Here is a 15,034-nt window from a genome sequence, read left to right as displayed (position 1 = left end):
CTCTTATAGACAGCAAATACATGGGTCTTGTTTTTTTTTTTTTTTTTTTTAATCCATTCTGATACCCTATGTCTTTTGGTTGGAGCATTTAGTCCATTTACATTCAGTGTTATTGTTGAAAGATATGGGTTTAGAGTCATTGTGTTATCTGTAGGTTTCATGCTTGTAGTGGTGTCTCTGATACTTTGTGGTCCTTGCAACATTTCAATAAATGTTTGAACTGCAACAAACGTTACAGTTATGATTTGAAACAATTGAAGTGCAGGCTCCTAGGTGAGTCAGTTGGTTAAGTGTCCAGCTGGCTCAGGTCAAGATCTTGCAGTTCATGGGTTCAAGCCCTGCATCAGGCTCTGTGGTGACAGCTCGGAGCCTGGAGCCTGCTTCGGATTCTGTGTCTCCCTCTCTCTCTGCCCCTCCTCTCCCTTGTACTCTATCTCTCTCTCAAAAATAAACATGCAAAAAAGAAAAAAATGATTAAGCATTTTATTTTTCTTACCAACTTTAAAGAGATGTTTTGGATAGTATGACTTAATATATGGGACATATGGCATATGGGCTCTAGGTGATAACACGGACACAGAAAACAATCTGTTACATAAGCTATGAATTCCAAATCAAAGATCACAGAGGCATATGCTCTGAATTGCTGGTGTGGTTGCTTCTCCCATAGACACCTCTAAATAACAGCACAGAGTTTAAGTTTAAGAATGGTTAATAGTCTTCCAGGCAATTCTCTGCAGACCATCATGAAGGTTTATATAGATTTCAGAAGGATGATATAAATGCTGCTTTTCACACAAGGGATAAAGATAGGTTATAGGGAATTCATATGATACAATTACAAAATGTGACTAAATAGAAAAAACATCAGGGTAAGAAATAACAACCCATCCCTCATTCCTCACAATCCCTCATGTGGACACTTCACCCATTCAGATTAGTTTATTCAGTACATTTACTCACTCACACACACCATGCTCCTTCTTACCTACAAGGCTTCCTTAATGGATTTGGCATATTCTCATTGTTTCTATGTAAAAATAAAATTGATTTCTATTTCTTTGCAACTAGGACCCAGACCAAGTGTGGCTTGTCTTGAACTTTACCTGATCTCTTACACCCTCATCAATATCTTTTCTCTTTAACCTCTCATTGCAGTTATGATTTAAAACCTTTATTATATAGTAATTTTATTCTCTACTGTTTTTCATGCACAACAATGTGGTTACATCCCTCCTGCCTACTCTACGAAGACAGGCCTGGGGGGAGGTGCTCCATTCTGCACTCCCCATGTATGTTTCCGTGTTGATCTGAGCCATCTGGAAGTTCTTAATGATGCAATTGAATGTTGATTTCATATTTTTACTGTGATTTTCAGGGACTTTATTGTCCGCATGTTTGCCAACAACAGTAATACCTTTGGGAGCTCAAATAGATAAATCCTGTGATTAGGTAACAAATTTAGGTCGTTGCCAACTTTAGTTAGGTATTTGATAACAGCTTTGTAACTGTGACTGGAATATCAATGATCTCATGAGGACTTGCCTCCTGTTTAATGCCTTTCAATCAGTACAAATTACTGGGAGAAGATTTTGGTCTGGCTCACAGCTTTCTTTAATGCCCCCTTTAGCTCATTGTTCCTTAGACTGTATATGAAGGGGTTCAACATAGGGACTACAACCATGAAGACCACTGACACAGCTGAGTCTTTTTCAGTTGAATGGTTGGATGAGGGACTCACATAGACCCCTGTGATTGTTCCATAGAAAAGAATGACCAAGGCAAGATGAGATCCACAGGTGGAGAAAGCTTTGAGTTTTCCTTGGGTGGAAGGGATTTTCATCACAGCAGAGATGATGAGGCTGTAGGATGCCAGGATACACCCCGAAGGTACCACAAAAATAAGCCCCACTGCAGCCAGAACTATGAACTGATTGAGACTGGTGTTGGAACAGGAGAGGGGGAGGAGAGAGTTGATATCACAGAAGAAATGGTGGATGATGTTGTTAGAGCAGAAGTGCAGACGGGCGAGCATAAGGGTGTGCAAGAGGGGATTCAAAGTGGCAAGGATCCATGGCACAGCCACCAGAGAGGCACAAAGGCACTGGGTCATGATGGTGGAGTAACGCAAAGGATGACAGATGGCCACAAAACGGTCATATGCCATCACTGTGAGAAGGAAATTGTCCATGTTGGCAAACATCATACAGAAATACATCTGAGCCAGGCAGCCAGGATAGGAGATGGTCTGAGTCTGTGCCTGGATGTTCAGCAGCATCTTGGGAACTGTAGATGAAGGCAGGCAGAGGTCTACTGCAGACAGATTGGCAAGGAAGAAATACATGGGTGTGTGGAGGCGGTGGTCTGAGACAATAGCCAGCAAGATGAGCAAGTTTCCAAGCAGCCCTGTTAAGTAGAGGCACAGGAAAAGTGCAAAGAGGAGAGCCTGCCACTCTGGCCATCTTGAAAAGGCCAAGAGGAGAAATTCGGAGACACTGGTTTGGTTTCCTTGTTCCATTGCCTGGGTATCTCTGCATGAAGACCCAGAAGATGAAATATTTTTGACATCAAAAAAAATTTCCCTTTTTAGTTTTTGTCTACTCCCCTAGTCCCGTTTACTAAATATTTTCTCTTTAGGCCATCCTACCTCCTCTCTGGTAGTCTCCCCCAAGCTTCACTGATCATGGATATGTTCTTCCATTTTATCAGTTGACTTTTTATTTATCCTCCCTTGCCAGGTGCTGCCTGGCTGCCTGCTGTGTGTTGGAAAACATCGGTGAGTCTGACACACTAAGTAACTCTGTGTTGAACTTTGAGATTTAATGAGAAATATTTTCCAGATATTTATCCAACACCCTATGAACCATCCCTCTTGAAAACTAGTCAGGCATAAACACTTAGGATTTATAAGAAGAAGATAAACCATCTTATCTTTTTAAGATTCAAAAGAAAAATATGGTAACATGGTTGACAAGTGTAAAAAGTTAAGCCTCCTAAAAATAGTTTACATGAAGGCTATGAGCAGCATAGGAAAATATTTACAAGTAACGTAAACGTTCTATAACACATGTAGTATAACTACATAATATAAGTGGATAAAACTAAAAGATAACAGAGAAAAAGTTATGTCAAAATACAGGGCAGGTTTAAAAGAATCCTTTTAATGGTTTTGTATTATTTTAACCATAGCTACAAAAAAAGGGGTTCATGTTTGTAAGGTATCATGATTACTTTGGGTCCTGTTTGTCTTGGAGTTGTAGAACATACAATGTAATGGGAGGATTCCTGAAACTTGGATCAGGATGTGGACAAAAAATACTATCCTGGACACCAATTAAGAAGACAAACACTGGGGGGTTCCTGGATGGTTCAGTTGGTTGAGCATCCAACTCTTGATTTTGGCTCAGGTCACGATCTCATAGTTTGTGAGATGGAGCCCCGTATCACGCTCTGTGCTATGGCACAGAGTCCCTCTTGGGAATCTCTTTCTTCCTTTCTCTCTGCCATTTCCCCCACCCCCCCAAAGGTGTGCACACGCTCTCTCTCTCAAATTAAATAAATAAATAAATAAATAAATAAATAAATAAATAAATAAATAAATAAAGAAGAAGACCAGCATTCACATACACAGATGAGATAGTTGCACAGAAATGGAGGGGCTCCCTGGGAGACAGAAAAGGTCTTGTAGTGTGTGGGCTCTGGTTGGCCCAGCTGGAACCAGACGCAATCATTTCAAGGCTGGGACACTTAGCCACTGCAAATCTTAGTTCTCCCCTATATAATAATAGCCCCTGCCTTAGTCCTAAGAGGAAAATATATTGCCATCCACGCCTATCTTGAGAAGCAAGATAAATCCCAAATACAAAACCTAACCTCACACCTAAAGGAACTAGAAGCAGAGCAGCAAAGAAACTCCAAAGCCAGCAGAAGAAGAGAAATAATAAAGATTAGAGCAGAAATAAGCAATATAGAATCCACCTCCCTCCCCCCCCCCCCCAGTAGAACAGATCAGATTCTTTAAAAAAATTTTTTTTAATGTGTATTTTTGAGAGAGAGAGACAGAATGTGAGCAGGGAAGGGGCAAAGAGGGAGACACAGAATTCAAAGCAGGCTCCAGCCTCGGAGCTGTCAGCACAGAGCCTGATGCGGGGCTCAAACCCACGAACCATGAGATCATGACTTGAGCCAAAGTCGGACGCTTAACTGACTGAGCCATCCAGGCACCCTGTAGATCAATGATTCTAAGAACTGTTTTTTTTTGAAAAAATAAACAAAATTGATAGACCCTAGCCAGACTTCTCAAAAACAAAAGAGAGAGAACCCAAATAGATAAATTCACGAATGAAAAGGAGAGATCACAGCCAACACCACAGAAAACACCACTATGAAAAATTCTATGCTAATAAACTGGACAACCTTGAAGAAATGGACAAATTCCTAGACACCCACACACTATCAAAACTCAAATGGGAAGAAATAGAAACTTCGAACAAACGCATAATCAGTGAAGAAATTGAATCAGTTATCAAAAATCTTCCAACAAATAAGAGTCCTGGACCAGATGGCTTCCCAGGGGAATTCTACTAGACATTTAAAGCAGAATTAATACCTATTCTTCTCAAGCTGTTCCAAAAAATAGAATCAGAAGGACAGCCTCCGGACTTATTCTATGAAGCCGGCATTACCTTTATTCCCAAACCAGATAGAGAACCTACAAAAAAGGAGAATTACAGGTCAATGTCCCTGATGAACATGGATGCAAAAATTATCAACAAGATACTAGCAAATCGAATTCAACAGTGCATTAAAAGAATTATTGACCATGATCAAGTGGGATTCATTCCTCAGCTGCAGGGCTGGTTCAATATTCGCAAATCAATTGGTGTGATACATCACATTAATATAAGAAAGGATAAGAACCATATGATCCTGTCAATAGATGCAGAAAAAGCATTTGACAAAATTCAGCATGCTTTCTTAATAAAAACCCTCAAGAAAGTTGGGATAGAAAGAACATACCTTAACATCATAAAAGCCATATATGAAAAGCCATATATGAAAAGTTTTTCAATGGGGAAAAACTGAGAGCTTTCCCCCTGAGATCAGGAACACAACAGGGATGTCCACTCTCACCGCTGCTGTTTAACATAGTGTTGGAAGTCCTAGCCTCAGCAATCAGACAACAAAATGTAATAAAAGGCATCTAAACTGGCAAAGAAGAAGTCAAACTCACTTCCCACAGATGACATGATACTCTACACGAAAAACCTGAAAGACTCCACCAAAAAAGTGCTAGAACTGATACATAAACTCAGCGAAGTTGCAGGATACAAAATCAATGTACAGAAATCGGTTGCATTTCTATACACCAATGATGAAGGAACAGAAAGAGAAATCAAGAAATCGATTCCATTCACAAATGCACCAAGAACCATAAACTACATAGTAATAAACCTAACAAAAACGTAAAAGGTCTGTATGCTTAAAACCATACAAAACTTATGAAGGAAATTGAAGAAGACAGGAAGAAATGGAAAAACATTCCAGGCTCATGGATCGGAAGAACAAATATTGTTAAAATGTCTATATTACCCTAAGCAATCTGCACATTCAATGAAATACCAATCAAGATTGCACCGACATTCTTCTCAGAGCTAGAACAAACAATCCCCAAATTTGTGTGGAACCACAAAAGACCCTGAATAGCCAAAGTAATGTTGAAAAAAGAAAACCGAAGTGGAAGGCATCACAATCCCAGACTTTAGCCTCTACTACATAGCTGTTATCATCAAGATAGTTTGGTATTGGCACAACAACAAGCAATAGAACAATGGAATAAAATAGAAAACACAGAATTGGACCCACAAATATATGGCCAACTAATCTTTGGCAAAGCAGGAAAGAGTAACCAATGGAAAAAAGTCTCTTTAGCAAACAGTGCCAGGAGAACTGGACAGCAGCATACAGAAGAATGAACCTGGACTGCTTTCTTATACCATACACACAAACTCAAAATGGATGAAAGACCTAAATGTGAGACAGGAAACCATTAAAACCCTAGAAGAGAAAACAGGCAAAAACCTCTCTGACCTCAGCTGACACATCTATGAAGGCAAGGGAAACAAAAGCAGAAATGAATTATTGGGACCTTATCAAGATAAAAACTTCTGCACTGCAAAGGAAACAATCAACAAAACTGAAAGGCAACTGATGGAATAGGAGAAGATATTTGTAAATGATAGATAAAGGGTTAGTATCCAAATTCTATAGAAACTCACTAAACTCAACACCTGAAAAACAAGTAATCCAGTGAAGAAATGGGCAGCAGACATGAATAGACACTCCTCCAAAGAAGACATCCAGATGATCAACAGACACATGAAAAGATGTTCAACATTGCTCATCATCTGGGAAATACAAGCCAAAATCACATTTGGATACCACCTCACACCGGCCAGAGTGGCTAAAAGTAACAACTCAGGAAACAACAAATGTTGTCCTGGATGTGCAGAAATGGGAACCCTCTCGCAGTGTTGGTGGGAATGCAAACTGGTGCAGCTGCTCTGGAAAACAGTGTGGAAGTTCCTCAAAAAATTAAAAATAAGTTACCCTACCACCTAGCAAGAGCACTACTAGGAATTTATCCAAAGGATACAGGAGTACTGATGCAAAAGGGCACATGTACCCCAATGTTTATAGCAGTGCTATCAACAATAGCCAAATTATGGAAAGAGCCCAAATGTCCATCAACTGATGAATGGATAAAGGAGATGTGGTTTATATACAGAATAGAATACTACTTAGCAATGAGAAGGAATGAAATCCTGCCATTTGCAACAACATGGGTGGAACTGGAGGGTATTATGCTAAGTGAAATAAGTCAGTCAAAGACAGATATCCTATGTTTTCACTCATATGTGGAACTTGAGAAACTTAACAGAAGACCATGGGGGAAGCGAAGGGGAAAAATAGTTTCAAACAGAGAGGGAGGCAAACTATAAGAGACTCTTAAATACAGAGAACAAAGTGAGGTTTGATTGGGGGTGGGGTAGAGGGGAAAATGGGTGATGGGCATTGAGGAGGGCACTTGTTGGGATGAGCACTGGGTGCTGTTATGTAAATGATGAATCATGGGAATTAACTCCTGAAGCCAAGAGCACACTGTATACACTGTATGTTAGCTAACTTGACAATAATATATATCAAAAAAAGGAACGAAAATAATAGCACCTGCCTTAACAGTTTTGTGAAACTGAAATGAGTTAATGTGTGCAAAACTCTCAGCAAGTAACGGTTACTCAATAAATGCAAACTGTTGGTGATCAGGCCAGAACTGGGTAGGTCAGGTTTCTTCCTTAGTCTCCACAGTGGCTGTTTTAAGTTTTCCCTTCTTGAATGTCCAGCATGTGCCTTCACATCACTTCTCCTATTTTCACAGAGAAAATAGAACCAGGGTTTAATGGATGTGTCCAACTTTCTGCTATCAGTGCAAGAAACTTACCTGTGCCTCCACTCATCCTTCCTTCTTTCCTTTCGTTGTGCCCCACTTCTTCAGAGCCTCAGCTGCTCCTTTTTTTTTTTAAATAGGTAAACTCTACCACTAACGTGGGGCTCCGACCCACAACTCCAAGATCAAGAGTTGCATGCTCTTTGGACTGAGCCAGCCAGTCACCACCAGCTGCTCCTTTCTGTAACCTAAATGTTTTCCTGCTCTGTTGGATCTTGACTTTCAGCTGACGTCTCTCCTTCCTTTGGCTTCCCTTTCCAGATACATGTCTACCTCTGGCCATCCTCCTGATTCTCTCCCCACTGCCCAACCCCTCACAGACTTCATTTCCTCACACCCCCATGCCAATTTGCTGTTGCCCCAGCCACTCCAATGAATTGCTATTTGGAGTCTTGAAAAACCCAATGTTCACTTCTAAGTCCTTATGTTTTTAGAATTCCTAGAATTATTCCCTTGAGAAACTATTTTCCTTGGGTTTATTTTCAGATTTCCTCACATCTGTCTGGCCATTCCTTTTCAATTGCCTTTGCAAAATGCACTTCCTTTGACAGCCGGTTAAATGTTGACATTTCTCTGTTTTTTTAGTTTGTTTTTATTGTTGTTTTGTCTTATGCTTTCTTTCCTTTAATGTTTATTTATTTATTTGAGAAGAAGAGCACTAGTGGGGGTGAGGGGCAGAGAGAGAAGGGGACAGAGGATCTGAAGCTGGCAGCAGACAACTTGATGTGGGGCTTGAACTCACAAACCATGAGGTCATGACCCCAGCTTAACCAACTGAGCCACCCAGGTGCTCCTTATGCTTTCTTTTCTTTTCATCCTACACATGTTCCTGAATGATTCTATTCACTCCCATGGCTTTCATACTATCTGTATGCCAATCTCTCCTAAATTATTTCTCTAGACTCATTCCTGGTGCTGTCTGGATGTTTCTACTTGGATGTCACAGACATCTTATGCTACTACTTCCCAAACTGTATCCATCACATTCTCCTCCCTGCTCAAAGACCGTTCATCCCTCCATGTGCCCTTTATCAATGAACAGCACCACAATGTATCCAGTTGTTCAAGAAAAGAAAACTTGGGAGTCAGCCCAGACTACTCCCTCTCCTTTACCTCTTTACCTGCACATCCAGTCAACAATTAAAACCCAGTGATGTTATTTTTTGGGAGTCAGAATATTATTATTAAACAAATAGATTCTTAAAATCTACCATGAAAAAAATAATAAAATTTATCACCATGAAAGCAACTGTTTTAGGCATTGAGGACAATGAATAAAAGAGACATGGTCTCTACCCTTGAGGAGCTTTAAATCAAAGCCAGAAACTTTAGAGTTATCCTTGACTCATCCAGTTCATGACCAAGCCCTGTTTATTCTGACTTTTCTCACACCCATACTGGTTTTCTTTGTTCCTGATTGTAATGACTATGTCAGACCCTCATCATGTCTTGTGTGGATACTTGCAATAACCCTCAAATTGGTCTTCCTTCCTACAGTTTTCCCCCTTTCAGTCCTCCTTCATACTTATTAAAGAATTATCACTCTAAAACAAGAATTTCCTCCTTCCCTTAAAAATTTCCAATGGTTTCAATTGCCTTTAACCCAAATTCCCAGTTATCGTGGCACACAAGTTTCTTCATTACCCCTTTCTTACCTGTCTAGTCTTATCTCTTGCTGTGACTAATTTCCCACCCTTAGAAGTTCCTGACACAACTGAAACTTTATGATTCTCTGGCTTTTCTCACTTTGAAACACTCTGACCACCATACCTAAAGCTTCTCTTAAGACATTCTCTACTGCATTGCCCTGAGGCCATATAGCATTTAAGAATACACACATAGATAGATACAAATATTTATAATTTTTTTCTTGTTTTGCTTTCATGGCTCTTCCTTGCTTACAACTTATTTTGGAGAGCACATGGACTAATGAGAACATGGGGTAAGAATGAATCTTATTCATCTTTGCATAGGGAAACCCAGTTTTATGAACAACGATTTATATTTGCCTGTGAATGCAAACTGATTTTTTAGGCGCGATGAACTGCATGCTAGAGGATGCAAGACAATACCAACTGGGATTCTATTCTTGCTTCTACACCTAGCCCTGTTGTTCTGTATGTTAGCTGAAGCGGTGGAGAGTCTGGTGGAAGAAACAAGAAAATGGAGGAAATCCGTTGGACTACTTTTCCAGTGACCAAATAACAGAAGCGTGAAAGTGAGTGGAAGAGAAAGGCATTCTACACACTAATGCGAATGAGTCCACTTTGCACATAAGTTTTCGAATGCCTCTCTCTCTGCCTTGACAGTTATTACTAGTGTATAGGTCTTTCATTTCTACCTAAAGAGAAACCCCAAAGAGAAAATGGCCCCTGTAATTTCTTCTCTTCTTCCATCAAAGTTTCTGCCCTGTCACTTCAGTAGCTTTGGAGGTGGTGGGGGAATGGCCAGGTGAAGTGACTTAGTTCTTGGACATAGGAGATATAAAAATTTAGCACTGGGCTATTGCTACTTTATGCTATGTGGACTGAATAACAAAGGAAACCTGTTTGCAGAGAGGGAAGAATAAAGTAGATTTTCAGGAAAAGGGGGAGAGTCACATAGTACTTGCTTTACTTCAACTTTGACTTATTTCTTAATTGCTTTTACCATCTAAAAGGATGCCCCTATTTATTTTCCCTTTCACCTTTGCACCTTCCATACCTAGCAATTCTTCCTAAACTCAGTTCTGAAGACACAGATTCCTGCTTTTTTGTTCCTACCTTGGGCCAAGTTCATACCCATTGGCATTTTGGTCCTCATTTATCCAACCCTTTGCAGGTACATATTTTTTTAGGATTCTTTCATTTTGACCCAAGCCTATTGTTAACTGTTATCCTAAGCTCTTTGTATGATTCTGATAAAGAACTGATCTGAATATTGAAACATTCATTTATAGAAAATATACGAAAGAATATTCCAGAAAATAGATATTCTGGAGGGAGCAGAAAGAGCTTTTCAACAATATATAGGAGACATAAAGAAAGAGTTATGGGCATGTGAAAATATACTCTGGATGCATAACCATAGATTTTATTGATTTCATCCATGCATGAAGGTGGGGCAGTGGTGATAATGTTGAAGACCCCATCCCTCCCCGCTTTGATAGGACCAAATGTTTTCACTCTTGGAAACATCATAAAACGATGAAAAGTACATGAAATCAGCTGAGTAAATTCTATAATTTTGTAAAAATAATACAATTTTCATAAAAATAGAAAAACTATGAAGACAAGGCTTACCACTATCAAAATGTTTCATAGTTTGCTAATCCTCATAACACCTCTATAATATGGTCACATATCCTCATTATGTAGACACTGAGTGTTAGCAGAGCCAGTATCTGAGTTAATTGATTTGAAATCTAGTCAACTTTTCACTAAGCCACTACTAAATCTCAGATTTTACACCTTCACAGGGAGGGCATTCATTCATTCATTCATTCATTCATTCCACAAATAGTATTAGTCCCTACTGTATGTTAGACAATGCTTGGTGACCTTGAGTAGAACCTGAACTTGTTTTACTTATCTAAATAAAGACATGCTTCCTCCATTTTTCTCAGATCTGCTCACTTTCCACAACACTTACCAGATGCTCACATCAGGAATCTTCTGAGAAGAGACTTTAGCTTATAAGTCTCAAGGTAATGGGAAAAATTAAGGAAAAAAAAAAAAAAGGAATGTTGTCCCTCCTCCGGGATGTACAAGGATGAGGGATGGGATGCTTCTTGGGGAAGGTGTATCTGATGTAGTGAGGGCTGGAATGACCTCAGGACTCCCCAGCACTGGAGTTTACAGCTTCTTTGCATGCCTGGGGACCCAATCTTGCCAAGCTTTCTCAATTCGAGTAACAATTACTTTATCCCCTTTGTGGGTTTCCCAATTGCAACCCTAGGGATAATGTACCTGGCAGATAATCCTCCAGGGAGATTCAAGGAATTAAAAGATCTGGAAGTTGTTCACAGGCTCCCAGGAAGGGTTGTAACACGCATCTCCTCCCCCTTCCAAGAGGCCCCCAAACATCAAATATCAAACATTACACCAATAACAAATAATCTTTTCTAGCGTGAGTTGACTTATTCTCTGAATATAGGATTTGTCTTCCTTGACTGTACTACTCTGTCAACAACACCACCTCTGGGCTTCCAAATACTTGATTTATCAATGTTGCCTGAGATAAGAGGGTCCATTTTTTTGGCAAAGGAGGTGAGACAATGGGCACATGGTCATTTTGTCATGTACCCTAACCCCACAAAGTGTTCAGCCTGATACAGCAGTGAAATGCCTCCTAAAGCCTCAGCTCATATGTCAGTTTGGGGATACCACCCAGAAGTTTTGGGATTCTAAACTCAAGGATGCTGTATGTGCATGGAAAAATGACCACGTGTGGTAGTGTGTCCCCAGTGCCAACCTATGTGTCTAGATGCCAAAGGGTGTGTAACTGTTAGCTTTTTCTTATTTATGTCACACTTATGTGGGTCAGCAATTTGGGCTAGGCTCAGATGGGTCGTTCTTCTGGCTTTGGTTAGGCTCATTCTAATCCCTGCAGTTAGCTACTGGGTTCATTTAGGGCTTACTGTTCCAGAATGTCCATAGCTGGTATGACTCCTATGTGCTTGATGTGATCTCTCATCCCCCAGAAGGATAGCTTGAGTTGTTCTATGGTGTAGGCAGAGAGAGGGGTGGGGGAGAGAGTAGAACCATGAAAAGCCTCTGAAGTCTAGGTTTAAAGTGGCACCATGTCACTTCTACTGCATTCTGTTGGCCAGTGCAAGCCATGAGACCAACATAGTTTCAAAGAATGGGGAAAGGCTCTCCCTCTTGGTGGAGGAGAGCCACACTGCAAAAAGGCATAGATTCAGGGAGGAGTGCAAAACTGTGGGCAGTTTTGCAATCAACCAAGGGTGGAAGTACTATATCTATATCTATATATATCTGTATCTATATATCTATATCTATCTATCTATCTATCTATCTATCTATCTATCTATCTATCTCTCTATATATTTTAACATTCCTCCAAACGATATGCTTTTGGAATTTGTCTTTTTCATCCCTGTGCCTGTAGGTCAGCCAGATTTGATTCTAAGGAAGAGAATGTTTCCATCAGGGAACACAGGAGTGGTTTCAGCGCACTCGAAGCTATGACTACCTCATGGCCACTCTGGGCCCCTCATGCCAGTGGGCCAGCAAGCAAAGAAAGGGATTATTGTACTGGTGGAGGATGACTGACCTTGGTTATCACACAGATGATGATGTAGATCATGTGGATGCTGAGCATAAGGGAAGGAAGGAGTATGTCTGGTGCACGGGGGGCGGTGTGCAATCACAGCAACCCTGACCATACAAGACTGAGGCAAGTAATGATGCAGATGCCTCAAGGATAAATGTCTGGACCACCCTTCCAGGCAAACAACACAGGCTAGCTAAATCGGCAGCTGAGGAGAAAGGAGATCTATTTTTGGCCAAAAGCTTCTAAACAGCTCACAGCATTGAGATTGTAGCAGTTTTATTAAATCTCTCTCTCTCTCTCTCTCTCTCTTTTTTTGTTTAGATTTTAAGTAATCTCTACACCCAACATGGGGCTCGAACCCACAACCCCAAGACCAAGAGTCACATGCTACACCGAGCGAGCCAGCCTGGCACCCCACTAAATCTCCTGTATTGAGATTTTATAGAGATTGTGCTATCAGCCACCCTGCAGGGGACTCTGTGTTTGCTTGGACACAAAGGGATCTTAATGTTCCAGGAATCTCTTGAGCACCACCTCAGACCCCTGGGGCCTCTCGTTCTTCTTATTTCAACCGCGGCTGAAGTAGTTAGTTCTGTGAGCTCTGTTTGTATTCGGTGCCACCTGCCAATCCCTCAGCTTGGGCTTCTGCTTGCGCTATAGCTTCTCTGATGCTCCGACTAAGTCACTGGTAGCGGATGAGGAGACAGCTTAGTGATCGTGGGGCAGGTCGTGCCCAGGGAGGGAAAATTTGGCCAATGGGGAAGGGGAGCTGATGGTAAATATTTCTCCTTGGGATGCCTCCTAGTGTGTACTTTAGGGGGATACGTGGCTGAGCACCCAGTTACACACACTGGTGGCAAACTTTATGACAAGCCCACTTTTCTTCCCTTTTCTGTTCCCTTTCTTTTACTACTGATGCTGTATCTGTATCACATTCTGCACTAAGTACTTATGCATAAACCTTTATTTTTATTATTTTATTATTTTATTTAATTTTTTAATGTTTATTTATTTTTGAGAGAGCAAGCGAGACAGAATGAGGGCAGGGAGGGGCAGAGAGAGAAGGAGACACAGAATCGGAAGCAGGCTCTGAGCCGCCAGCACAGAGCCTGAGGCGGGGCTCGAACTCACGAAGCGCGAGATCCTGACCTGAGCTGAAGTCGGACGCTTAACCAACTGAGACACACATGTGCTCCTATGATTATTTTGTTTAGAATTAAGTTAGTTAACTATAGTGTAGTAATGTTTTCATGAGTAGAATTTAGTGATTCATCACTTACATACAACACCCAGTGCTCATCCCAACAAGTCCCCTCCTTAATGCCCATCACCCATCTAGCCCATCCCCCCACCCACCTCCCACCAGCAACCCTCACTTTGTTCTCTGTATTTAAGAGTCTCTTATGGTTTGCGCCCCTCTCTCTTTTTATCTTATTTTTCCTTCCACGTATGAGCGAAATCATAAATTTGTCTTTCTCCAAGTGACTTATTTCACTTAGCATAATACTCTCTAGTTCCACCCACGATGTTGCAAATGTGAAGATTTCATTCTCTTTGATGGTTGAGTAATTTTCCATTGTATATAGGAGTGCCTGGGTGGCTCAGTTGGTTAAGTGTCTGACTTCGGCTCAGGTCATGATCTCACAGCTTGTGGGTTTGAGCCCCGCATCAGGCTCTGTGCTGACAGCTCGGAGCCTGGAGTCTGCTTCAGATTCTGTGTGTGTGTGTCTCTCTCTCTCTGCCCCTCCCCTGCTTGCACTCTGTCTCTGTCTCTCAAAAATAAAATAAACATTATATATATATATATATATATATATATATATATATATATATATATGCACACCACATCTTCTTTATCCACTCATCAGTCGATGGACATTTGGGCTCTTTCCGTAATTTGGGATTGTTGACAGTGCTGTAAACATTGGGGTGCATGAGCTCCTTGGAATAAACATTTTTGTATCCTTTGGATAAATACTCACTAGTGCAACTGCTGGGTCATAGGCTAGTTCTATTTTTTTTTATTTTATTTTTTATTTTTTAAAATTTACATCCAAGTTAGTTAGCATCTAGTGCAACAATGATTTCAGGAGTAGATTCCTTAGTGCCCCTTACCCATTTAGCCCCTCCCCCCTTCCACAACCCCTCCAGTAACCCTCAGTTTGTTCTCCATATTTATGAGTCTCTTCTGTTTTGTCCCCCTCCCTGTTTTTATATTATTTTTTCCCTTCCCTTATGTTCATCTATTTTGTC

General features: G+C 40.7%; 1 protein-coding gene across 1 annotated transcript; it reads right to left on the bottom strand.

Moving 5' to 3' along the window:
* Positions 1-1,576: 1,576 nt before the first annotated feature.
* LOC124528437 (putative olfactory receptor 1F12P) lies at positions 1,577-2,518 on the bottom strand. Its single transcript, XM_047102060.1, has one exon. It carries the CDS (start codon positions 2,516-2,518, stop codon positions 1,577-1,579), a length of 942 nt encoding a protein of 313 aa, XP_046958016.1.
* Between the last annotated feature and the right edge of the window lie 12,516 nt (positions 2,519-15,034).

This window comes from Lynx rufus, unplaced genomic scaffold, assembly GCF_022079265.1.
Source record: "Lynx rufus isolate CCGP_SWC_20201006 ecotype Redwood Valley unplaced genomic scaffold, mLynRuf1.p SCAF_6, whole genome shotgun sequence".
NCBI classification, from domain to species: Eukaryota; Metazoa; Chordata; class Mammalia; order Carnivora; family Felidae; genus Lynx; species Lynx rufus.
This window is presented reverse-complemented; position numbering and strand designations above follow the sequence as displayed.

Coding starts and splice junctions, on each gene's coding strand:
- LOC124528437 (XM_047102060.1), bottom strand. CDS start 2,518: ATGGAACAAGGAAACCAAACCAGTGTCTCCGAATTTCTCCTCTTGGCC.